The sequence below is a fragment of the Microcaecilia unicolor genome, chromosome 7 (genome assembly GCF_901765095.1).
Source record: "Microcaecilia unicolor chromosome 7, aMicUni1.1, whole genome shotgun sequence".
NCBI lineage: Eukaryota > Metazoa > Chordata > Amphibia > Gymnophiona > Siphonopidae > Microcaecilia > Microcaecilia unicolor.
In genome coordinates this window covers 273,062,839-273,075,637 of record NC_044037.1, presented here as the reverse complement: position 1 = coordinate 273,075,637, position 12,799 = coordinate 273,062,839, and the positions used below count along the sequence as shown (strand labels likewise).

General features: G+C 41.0%; 1 protein-coding gene across 1 annotated transcript in view; it reads right to left on the bottom strand.

The window, feature by feature from the left end:
• The window catches only part of DPP10 (dipeptidyl peptidase like 10), a 744,229-nt gene that overhangs the window by 550,971 nt on the left and 180,459 nt on the right, over nt 1-12,799 (bottom strand). Inside the window, 1 exon segment of the mRNA XM_030210103.1 lies at nt 3,820-3,934. Coding sequence (XP_030065963.1) covers nt 3,820-3,934 — 115 coding nt within the window.

Sequence of the window (12,799 nt, the reverse complement as noted above, 5' to 3'; positions counted from 1 at the left end):
TGCATGAGACAGATTTGTATGCACTGCCTTTTTTGTATGCAAATCTTTCTCATGCATATTCATTGAAGATATCCTGGTGGTCCCTGAGGGCTGGGGTGAAATCCCTTGGTATAGAAGACAAACGTATTTGCTGATTCAGCAGCAGTACAAGATATGATCCTCAAAGCAGAAGTCTCTGTCATTTGTGGAAAACTTGGAAGGTCTTCCCCAATTTTAAGGGGCCCTATGAGTAGGTAGGGTAAACTATAAAGGCCTAAACATGGCTCTGTAGCATAAGCTAGCTACAGGAGAGGGAGCATGGTCATAGAAGTGGACCCCATCTGCTTTCTATAGCAGCTGTCTTCCTGGTTTAAGAATGAGTTTGTTTCTGTTATGATATGCCTATATTTAACACACTACCAGACCCAGATATGCTCTTGAATCAGGGTTGACAATGAGCCCCCTCCCCACGCTTCTCTTGTGGTTTTCTTGACATGATACAGGTGTGGCTTGCCATTGCCTTCTCTTGAGGCATGGATGATTAAATGACTTGCCCAAGGCCACAAGGAGCTGCCATGTGATTTGAATCTAGGCCCTCTGGTTCCCAACTCATTCCACTAACAATTAGGCTATTTCTTCACACTGTTAGTCCCTTTAGAGGCACTAAACTGACAGGTAGAAGTTTTAGGGGCCATTTATGAGCATGACTACTTGAAGAGTATGGTGGTGGTACATTGTCAATGAGTGCAGGACCTAGGAAAAGCTCCACATTTCGTTACTACAACAGACCCTGCTACTCTGTGTAAAAGTACCATGTTTACAAATAATGACATTTCTGAACATGACCTGAGTAAAATATAATAGGACACTTCTACTATGCTGTTTTAAGCAGCAACTGCGGGATTTACCATGTGGTAGACATTAGCGTGGATCTGTGCTAATATCTCCTGTGATAAAAAGACACCTGTAAAAGTAAAAGTCCTGCATTATCTATCTAACATAGTGAGTGGGAGATGAGCATGTCATGGGTGGGCAAAGGAGTGGCTGACTGTGACAACTAGCACACGGGTTGATACCACTTGCTAGCTGTCAGGAAACAGCGCAGCTGCTAGGGGTCATTGGCACCATTTTGAATCTCAGCGCCAACCCAAGGGACAGCAGAGGGGATTGCTAATGTCCAGACCCCACTGCCACATCCATGCAGATCCCTGGGTAAGTCCCGAAAGGGGGGTAGGGTAGGGTCAGAGGATATGGTTTATGCAGGAGGGCAGGGTTTGTGTGTTGGCATCCCCCACTGCGAATGGGGGTGTAGGGGCTATCTTTGGGGTGAAAGACTTGTGATGGGAGATCAAATTTATAACGGGCAGTTGGGATTGGGTAGGAAGATATTGGGATTCTGCCCAGGGGGCAGGGCTATTGATATCTATGGGGTCTTTATAGAGGGGGGAGGGATTCAGAGTTGAATAAGAAGATTGGGTTTGTGTTGGGGGGATCAGGTGGGCGGGGTCAGGGATTGGATGTCAGGGAGAGATGTAGAGATAGTGGGCTGCTACACCAGAGCTTTATTTATTTCAGAATGGGACCATATGGCATTACCTGTACTGGCAGATAATGCAGGAGTACTCACACTGTCACTTAAGGTAACCAAATACTGTGCGTTAACAGTCTACCCAGTGTGGTAAATGCAGGACAGATGCAGATAACACCCCCTACATTTACCATGCGTTAATTTTTGCATTAAACCTGAATTAAGTGCAAAAACTTTAAACAAATCAACTTTGCAATTTTATGAATCAGTTTGAATATCCTTTGTTATTTAACTTTGTTGAGGTTTAGCGAAAAGATAACAAAAGTGAACAAGACAGAAGTAGCCCTTTCTTTTCTATTTTTTGGTTCCAGCTGGCATAATATTGGTGCTATACTGTGCTCACACACAAATAAGTGTCAGCCATTTCACAATTCCTGACAGCATCTCTTTCAACTTTAAAATGCCTCTTGTTTTTGACCTGGGCAAAACTTTCAATCATAATTACAGCTGTCACTCATTCACACTTCTTTTTTTTTTTTTGTTTCTGTGATGTGTAAACCTTGCTTAAACATGCAGCATTCTTCCTGAAAACCAATCTGAACTCCTTTTCTCGGATCATTGGCTCCAAGCAACCAATTAAAATGAAAATCATTGCCATAGTTACAGTCTACATTTACTCACTGTGCTTAGTGTGCGCTTGACAACAATCACCTAAAAACACACTCAAAATGTGCCACTGACATTCCCTAAACTCAGATGGGGTAAAGCAAAAAAAAAAAAAAAACACCCTTAAGGCTCAAGCTGAAGTATGTTCATAACATTAAAATCCAAGCAGAACACATTAATACAACACTAATGAACATATAACCAAACTATAAAAATTAAGCAAATGCAGTAAATAGCAAAATCAAAAACGTTTATACAAAAAAGCACAATAAAACATCAACAAACTTTGTATTGCTAATGGAAAGAAAAAAATATTTGTTCATAGATCTTCAAACAGAGTTCTATTGGACCAACAAAAGAAAAAGCTTTTCTCCTGCCACATACCATTCTAATCTATTTTGGAGATGAAACATGTAAAAAAAAAAAAGACCATCTTCAGTAGAAGATATTGCTCTTCAGAGCACCTAAATGTAGATGCCATTTGCACACCTATAATTATAAGGCCCAATATTCACAATTATTTAAACGGCCAGGGGAGGCTGCTAGCCATTTAAATCACCTGGAAAATGTAAACAAACTTTATTAATAAAATAGCATCTAGAGTATATTGCCCGACACAGGCCGTGTTTCGCCCAGCAGGGCTGCATCAGGGGCTACTCAGTGATCCTTACTATAAATATTTTCTGATAAATGTGTGTACTAGCAACAATAAATGCTCAGGGAACAAAAAAAAAAGTTTTTCTTCTCATAGACTTAGAGTTAAAAAAACCCAGTACGAACCATATAACTTTGACAGATGATGACGTGTAGGAACTGTCATGCACCCTCGCATCTCAGTAGCAGCTCAGTAGACGCGAGGGTGCATGACAGTTCCTGCATGTCATCATCTGTCTAAGGGCTCCCATGCTAATCTGGCAGTAACTGGACAGCGGGTAATGCTGCCTGATTACAACTGGTTAACCCCCTGCAGAAATATTTCTGCTAGTGCCGGAAATGGCGTGTGCTGGGGTGGAATTACCACCGGTAACCGCTTTGGGCCGGAGGTTTCAGGTTGCCACATGGCAACCCTTTAGTAAAAGGGGCCCTAAGGCCACTTTTTATCACAGCTTACTAAAAGAATCCCAAAATAGGACCATACAAAGCTTCAAAATAGGATCAAAGCTTCAAACTGGGTATGGAAATTTATTGGCATCCACTGTAATTTCTCCAAAGCTAGGGTTATGAGATCTCTAGCTCAGATTCCCGAGAGAATATGGGAGGCTCTACCTACAGAATAAATTACAAATCAAGACCAAGAAAAATCTTACAGGAAAGATTCTACAAAGCGGTGTTACTCTTTTAAATGGAGGAGGTTTGCCGTCTGGTGTGACAGCAAGGCCCTAGATCCTCTTTCTTGCGACACAACCATAATGGGCATATCCTAACTCTTCCTCTCCCTCTCTAAGCTATCCCCAATTGTCTTTACCATGCATGTACCTCATTCTACTATAGTATCACCTTGATATTGTTCACACCTCGTATTTGTTCACACCGGAATCGGTTAACGCCATTTACGGTACTATGTAAGCCACATTGAGCCTGCAAAGAATTGGGAAAATGAGGGATGCAAATGCGACAAATAATAATAAAATACAAATTTACTGTACCTGGCGTTAAAAGGATGACAGACATAGTTATAAGTGAACACACAACTAAAATCACTAGCAATGCGATGGCAATCCCTTTCCAGTTCCTCTGTGGAGGGCTGCTGCTTCCCAGCTCCTGCAGAGACAGAAAAATGTACTATAATTGCATACCCTTTTATGATAAATGCATTCAGAAAGAAATAACATTTACAGGCAGTCCAACTAAAATCCTAAAGGCGATTATCATTGTTCCCCTCTCAGTTCAGGGGATTATTTCATTATTCGTCACTGATTCTTGATCATTTTGAAAACTTCTTTTTTTTTTTCTTTTCTTCTTTTCCCTTTCCTTTTCACATTTACAATTTTAATTTTCCATAGAGATAATCAGACTGTGCCCACACAAGCTGTCCAAAATATGACTGGTGTTAAAATCGTTTTATGGAAATTACAAGACAATAGCAACTGGTGTTCCACAAGGTAATTATGAAAATAAAACATCTTGCAATTTACTGTAATTTTACCAAGTGCAGACCATAAAAGGCTTAAGTGCTCATTCTCTCAGTGTACAATGTGAATTTTTTTTGTGTGTGTGTTTACCGTAAAATAAACACTTAGAAATAAATTCATTGCATAACATATCCCACTTTCAAAATATTAAAATTGTTTCTTTCCATGTATTGGCAATTGTAATGGCAATTGTTTTCCCTCATAATATTCATTCAAGTGTTCTAGTGCTGAGCTCTATTTGCTGAAGTGCCCTATATCTGAAATAAATTAAGGGGTCCTTTTACTAAGCTGTGGTAAAAAGGGCCCTGCGTAGTGGAGGAGGCTGTTCTTTTCTGAGCACTGTGGCCCTTTTTACCGCAGTGGATGAAAAAGGCTGAAAATAGCCATGGCCATGTGAGGAGGAGCACTTACCGTCACCCAGTGAGGTGATGGCAAGGGCTCCCTTGCTAACCTGGCAGTACATAAGTACATAAGTAATGCCACACTGGGAAAAGACCAAGGGTCCATCAAGCCCAGCATCCTGTCCACGACAGCGGCCAATCCAGGCCAAGGGCACCTGGCAGGCTTCCCAAACGTACAAACATTCTGTACATGTTATTCCTGGAACTGTGGATTTTTCCCAAGTCCATTTAGTAGATTTAGTAGCGGTTTATGGACTTGTCCTTTAGGAAACCGTCCAACCCCTTTTTAAACTCTGCCAAGCTAACCGCCTTCACTACATTCTTCGGCAACGAATTCCAGAGTTTAATTACGCGTTGGGTGAAGAAACATTTTCTCCTATTTGTTTTAAATTTATTACACTGTAGTTTCATCGCATGTCCCCAGTCCTAGTATTCTTGGAAAGCGTGAAAAGAATACTTCACATCCATCTGTTCCACTCCACTCCACTCATCCACGGATAGTGTGCTAGAAAATAGTGCCCTATTTTCCCTAGAGTGGGAAATGGCACACAATAGGGCTGGAACTACTGCCAGCGCTCATGTTAGGCCGACGGTAGCTCCATATTGGCATGCGGTAAGCCTGCAAACTGGTTGTCCAACAGCCAAGGGGTCAAGCCTTATAGAAGATGGATCCCATGCACAAATCCAGTCTTGAGATATGTGCAAAAAAAAGTGATTCAAAGGGCTGTCCTAAGATCTAGAACAATATTGGATATACAAGTTTAGCTCCCATCCCAAAATAGTATCAAGACTCTCCTAGGACTCTTGGGACTGTGTGTCTTCTTTTTGAGTATCCGAGCTGCATTGGGATATCATGCAGTATGCTTCCACTCAAAGTTACAACTTTCACTGACATAAACATATGACCTACCATAAGCAAACATAAGCAACCCATCCACTTACCGGTTCATCTAATCATTAACAACAATAGCTCAGAAATTACCTCCTACCAATCTTCTTACCCTCCATGCTCTTCCCCTACCTCTTCTTCATCGCTCCACTTCCTTACCTATCTCTATCCTTTCTCTGATACCTCTTTTATCCCATTTACCCTTGTTCATTTGTCCTACCACATACCTCCTTTGTTGATTCAGATACTGTAACATGGTGTCAGAATTATTGAGCAGTATGTCAGTTGATTGTGCTGAATCAGATACAAATATATATAGCAATACAAAAATACAGCTTTAAAAATATATTTGAAACTGCAGCAGAAACTGGCTCTCATTTCAAGCCCATCTTTCCCCCTCCCTTTTCCTAGGAAACTTTTGGGAACACTTAACAGAGACAAAAGGGCACTGCTTCACAGAGATATAAAACTTCCTTCTCCTCCCACTTGAAGGACTGGTAACAAAAGCATGACTAAGGTGGGTACCTGAAGGCTCACCAACATCAAAACACAATTGCAGACAGAGGGTCTGGGAAGGCGTAACTCCAGCTATTGACAACAAAGAACTCAGAGGAAAACCATAAACAAAACATTTGCCTGTCATCAGAGGTATACCTGCCCCCTCCCATCAGCTATCAGACATGAAGACGCCAAGACATGTGCAGAAAGGAAAGACTTATAATGTGATCATGTGAACAGACTACAATAATCACAATGCCTTGCAAAATATCCAGTGCAAACCAGGAAGCAAATGATCCAGGACATGCACCTACCATGCTTCTCTGCTAACTATAAAAAGCCTGGAAATAGCCCAGCTCACTTCTTGGGACCTGCTGCTCTCTCTTGGGACCTGCCTCTTTCTTTGGGATCTGCTGCTATGAGGACCTCTTCTGCAACCATGTTTTTACCTCATGCTGTTCATACTTTGCAACAAGGACTTGCAAGTAACATAACTTTTGATCTAGACCTGCTACCTTACTTTGAAGTACAGATTCTCTGTAAGATCTCTTAAAAGAACTACTTGTCATTGCAATATTATTTACATGATTTGTATTTTAAATAAACCTTTTTTGAAGCTAAATATATGGTCTTTTGTGTCCAAAGTGGATGCTTTTAAATCTTGCAGTACAGAATACTGCAATTGTTAATCTTGTTGCTTTGATCGGCAACTGGTGGAGAATTATAATATATATATCAAAACTTATAAATATTAGTGAGTGATCTAGCCATCCCCAAGTATAAATCATTCCTTGTAACAATACTACAGATTGTATTCTCTTGTTACTATGTAAGCCACATTGAGCCTGCGATGAGCAGAAAAGCGCGGGATACAAATGTAATAAATAAGTACATAAGTACATAAGTAGTGCCATACTGGGAAAGACCAAAGGTCCATCTAGCCCAGCATCCTGTCACTGACAGTGGCCAATCCAGGTCAAGGGCACCTGGCACGCTCCCCAAACGTAAAAACATTCCAGACAAGTTATACCTAAAAATGCGGAATTTTTCCAAGTCCATTTAATAGCGGTCTATGGACTTGTCCTTTAGGAATCTATCTAACCCCTTTTTAAACTCCGTCAAGCTAACCGCCCGTACCACGTTCTCCGGCAACGAATTCCAGAGTCTAATTACACGTTGGGTGAAGAAAAATTTTCTCCGATTCGTTTTAAATTTACCACACTGTAGCTTCAACTCATGCCCTCTAGTCCTAGTATTTTTGGATAGCGTGAACAGTCGCTTCACATCCACCCGATCCATTCCACTCATTATTTTATACACTTCTATCATATCTCCCCTCAGCCGTCTCTTCTCCAAGCTGAAAAGCCCTAGCCTTCTCAGCCTCTCTTCATAGGAAAGTCGTCCCATCCCCACTATCATTTTCGTCGCCCTTCGCTGCACCTTTTCCAATTCTACTATATCTTTTTTGAGATACGGAGACCAGTACTGAACACAATACTCCAGGTGCGGTCGCACCATGGAGCGATACAACGGCATTATAACATCCGCACACCTGGACTCCATACCCTTCCTAATAACACCCAACATTCTATTCGCTTTCCTAGCCGCAGCAGCACACTGAGCAGAAGGTTTCAGCGTATCATCGACGACGACACCCAGATCCCTTTCTTGATCCGTAACTCCTAACGCGGAACCTTGCAAGACGTAGCTATAATTCGGGTTCCTCTTACCCACATGCATCACTTTGCACTTGTCAACATTGAACTTCATCTGCCACTTGCACGCCCATTCTCCCAGTTTTGGAAGGCAGGGGCGTCTCCTCTAATGTTCCCTGTAGTCACAACAGCTGTTTTCCTCTTTCCTTTCAGCTGGGTAGGCTTGGTGAGGGTTTACCCTCAACAGGATTCTTGGCTTCGGCCTGGTTCTTGGGAGGTAAGGACTCAGGTGACTCAGAAATAAAACACTAGTGTTCTAGATCTTAGTCAGCACCAAAGGACAGCCCTTTGAATCTTTTTTTTTTTGCATATATCTCAAGACTAGATTTGTGCATGGGATCCGACTTCTATAAGGCTTGACCCCTTGGCTGCTGGACAACCAGTTTGCTTCTGGAAACAGAAAAAGAGGAAGAAATAAAGACAAGTTTCTCTCCCCCCAAAAATGTTCCTCCTTCAACATTCCTCCAATGTTGCAGTCAAAGTTTGATTTAAACACCAGCCACCACATTTTTTTTATACCTGGATAATTTATGCTGATGTCTAGGTACTGACCAGCACTGAATAAGTGGGTATAACTTGACCATCGGCACTTATCTGGGTATCATCAGGTTAGCACAGAAGCCTTTATCATCTCCTAAATAGTTGACGGTAAGGGTTCCCCCAGGAAATGGCCACACAGCAAGTGTTTAACTTACCGCAAGATCATTTCCATTTTTTTTTTTTTAACAACGTTTTTTACCTGCTGTGGTAAAAAGGGAACTTGGGCACATGGTAAACCCATGTGCCAACAGGGGTCCTTTTACTGCAGCTTGATAAAGGACCCCTTAACCTGCTAACTGCGCCCCCAGAACTTCCCCAAAATAGCTGGTTTTGGCTTGGGTGCTAACCAGATATTTTCAGCAACATGATCCTGATAAGTGCTGCTGAATATACCCAGTTAGACCCGGGCAGCCAATCTAAATGGTGAGGAGTTTCTCTTGTACGTTTAAATTGTTCTAAATTTTGGGCCTAACATCTTTTTGCAAATGTAAAGAATAATTTACTATTTACCAGGCAAAGGGTAAGGAAGTCACATTGGCATTGGACAGAGGGGACAAATGCAGTATTAGCACCTATAGCATTTGAGGAGGACTCTGACCCTTATTCTGACTCCAAACTATGCCTATGCTATTCACCTATAGTTTTACAGATTCTCAGTAAGAAAACAGCTATTATGGCAGGTGTAAAAAGTTTCCGCATCCATCCAGACAGTATTTTGTAACACCTTTGTCAGAAATAACAGCTTGGAAACATTTCCTGTAGCCAGTTAATAGTCTTTCTATTCTTGCTTTGTGAATATTTCACACTTTACCTCTTCTAGCTGAGAAATATTCCTAAGCCTCTTTGTATGCACTACATGTTTGAGATCTCCTGTTAGATTTTCAACAGTATTCAATTTCTGAGGACTATAAAAGCCATTCAAATAAATACTTCATGGTTGAATTTGAGGTATGGTTCAGGCAGTTGTCTTGCTGAAATACCCAGCCTCTTATCAGCGTCAATTTCTTTGCTGACGGTGGGACATTAGTTTCCAGTATATGTTGATATTTAGCTGAATACATTTTTACTTCTACCTGCACGATATTTTCTTTGTAGTTGGCTGCCACACAACCTCAAAGCATAAGAGATCCATCCCCCATGCCTAAAGGTTGACAAGCATTTTCTTCAATTGCTTCACTTTTTTCCTCCAAAGTATCTTGTGTGATTGTGGCCAAACAGTTCAATTGCCATTTCATTACTCGAAAGCATTTTCCAGAAAGTATCGGGCTTATCATTGTACTTGTTTGCATAATTTCCATGATGACTTTGGGATGAGGTCATAGAAAAGATTTCCTTCTGACAGCTCTTCCATACAGACTATTAAAGGGCAAATCTATAAAAGGGTTATATATATGTATATATTTGGGCACCTAAAATGTGTCTAAGTCTATAAAGGAAAGTAGACACCTATTTTCATTTACAGAATATTGGTATTTATTTATTTATTTATTTTATTGCATTTGTATCCCACATTTTCCCACCTTTTTGCGGGCTCAGTGTGGCTTACAATAAGTTGTGAGTGATAGAAATACAATTTGTTGCTATTCGGTTATGGAATACATTATGAGGAGTTAAGCGAGACAAACTCAGAGTTTCATTAAGGAATATAACAGTGGAAAAGAGCAGTTAAACATTGGGGGAACAACGGGAAACTAAAAGGGGCAGTACATAACAACAAGAAAGCATATGGCATACATTTTCTGTGAGTAGAAGTATGAGTGTGGTGAGATTACAGGGGATGAGAATTCAGAGTGGCTGTATTGAAGCATTATTGAACCGTGGGTGTGGGCTTTATGTGTTTTGGTTCTTTCCGTAAGTATTCTCAAAAAGATGGGTCTTCAATGGTTTGCGGAAGGTGGCTTGCTCGTAGGTCGTTTTCAGGTTGCGCGGCAGTGAGTTCCAGAATTGCATGCTCATGTAAGAAAAGGTTGACGCGTGCAGCGCCTTGTATTTCAAGCCTTTGCAATTAGGGAAGTGGAGGTTGAGGAAAGTTCAGGATGATCTTTTAGCATTTCTGGGTGGTAGATCTATTAGATCAGACATGTAGGCTGGGGCTTCTCCGTGAACGATTTTGTGGACTAATGTGCATGCTTTAAAAGTAATGCGTTCCTTAAGTGGGAGCCAGTGTAGCTTCTCTCGTAAGGGTTTTGCACTTTCATATTTTGGTTTTCCGAAGATGAGTCTGGCTGCTGTGTTCTGGGCTGTTTGGAGTTTCCTCAGTATTTGCTCTTTGCAACCTGCGTATAGTGAGTTGCAGTAGTCCAGATGGCTGAGTACGAGGGATTGCACTAGGCTGCGAAAGACGGATCTTGGGAAGAATGGTCTTATCCTTTTCAATTTCCACATGCAGTAGAACATCTTTTTGGTTGTGTTGTTTGCATGGGTTTCGAGTGTTAGGTGGCGGTCGATAGTGACTCCAAGGATTTTTAACGTTTCTGAGATTGGAAGGTTTAGTTTTGGTGTGTTTATAGTGGTGAATTCATTCGTGTTGTACTGGGAAGTGAGTATCAGGCATTGGTTTTTTTTTTTCCTGCATTTAGTTTCAAGCGAAATGCATCTGCCCAGGTGTTCATGATGTGTAGACTTTGGTTAATTTCATTGAGGATCACTTTAATGTCTTCTTTGAAAGGGATGTATATTGTTACTTCATCGGCGTATATATATGGGTTGAGGTTATGATCTGATAGGAGTTTTGCCAAGGGGATCATCATTAGGTTGAAGATGGTTGGTGAGAGGGGTGATCCTTGTGGTACTCCACATTCAGGTGTCCATGCAGCAGACGTGGTTGAATTTGATGTGACTTGATATGACTGCTGGGTTAGGAATCCCTTGAACCAGTTTAGGACATTTCCTCCGATGCCAAAATATTCAAGTATGTGTAATAGGATTTCGTGGTCAACCATGTCGAAGGCACTTGACATGTCAAATTGTAGGAGGAGTATATTGTTGCCGGTTGCAATTATTTGTTTAAACTTAGTCATAAGGGTAATTAATACTGTTTCTGTGCTGTGGTTCGACTGGAATCCTGATTGGGCATCATGCAGTATTGAGTGTTTGTTTAAATAGTTTGTGAGTTGTTTAGTTACCATTCCTTCGGTTATTTTGGTTATTAGTGATATGGATGCTACTGGTCTGTAATTGGTTATTTCGCTTGCGCTTTTCTTTGTATCTTTGGGTATTGGGGTGAGTAAAATTTTTCCTTTTTCTTTTGGGAAAAGTCCGTTTTGTAGCATGAAGTTAACGTGGTTCGTTAGGTCTATTATGAATTGTTGAGGAGCTGATTTCATGAGGTTGTTTGGGCATGTGTCTAATTTGCAGTGGGATTTGGCAAATCTTTTAAGTGTTTCGGTGATGAGGTTTTCTGATAGTAGTTCGAATTCGGTCCAAGTTCTGTCTGCTGGGTATGTTCCGTCTTCTGGGTCTAGACAGTCTAGAAGTGTGACGTAGTCGATAGGGATGGCGGGTATTTAGTTCGTAGTTGTATAATTTTTTCCTTGAAGTATTTTGCAAGGTTGTCAACATCTGGAATGTCTTTGTTGTTGTTTGTAACTGGTGTGGTGTCTAACAGTTTGTTCATAAGGGAGAAGAGTTTATGTGTGTCTTTGTAGTTTGGTCCTATTATTGTTTTGTAATGTAATCTTTTGGTCTGTTTTATGGTATATTTGCATTTCCTTTGAAGTTGCTTCCAGGTATTTAGTGTTTGTTCGTCTTTCTTTTTGTTCCAAGCGCGTTCTAGTTTCCTGACTTGTGTTTTAAGCTTTTTCAGCTCTTCGGTGAACCATGGGTTTGTTTTTTTCCTGTGTGATATTCTGGTTTGGATTGGGGCGATTTTGTCTAGTGTTGTTGTACATAACTCGTCCTATTCTTGGAGGAATTGGATGGTATCAGCATTTGTTGACCATTCGTTCTGGTAGATCTGTTGCCAGAATGTTGTGGGGTCTATTTTTCCTCTCGTGGTGTATGTTGTTCACTCATGTTTATTGATTGTGTTTATGTGTGTTTTTCGCCAGTAGAGAGAGACATTTGGTTTATGGTGGTCTGACCATAATGTAGGTGACCATCTTGTGTCAGTGAGTATGATAGTTGAGTTCGGGTCAAATTTGTGTGTTATGATGTCTAATGTATGTCCTTTTTTGTGTGTTGGCTGCTTGTTGGGTGCGTGCAGGTCCCAGAGTTTTAAGAATTCTTTGCAATCTCGTGTGCCTGTTGAGGTGTCGTCTTCAAGGTGTAGGTTGATGTCTCCTATTATGAGGATGTTTGAGGCAGATACACATGTGTTCGATATGAAGTCCATGAGTTGTGATTGGGAGTCTTGCCATTTTCCTGGTCGTCTGTAGAATAGAATTGCGTTGAGGTGTCCTATTAGGTTTGAATGATTAATTCTTGTCGAGGCAATTTCAAGTTGTGGTGAG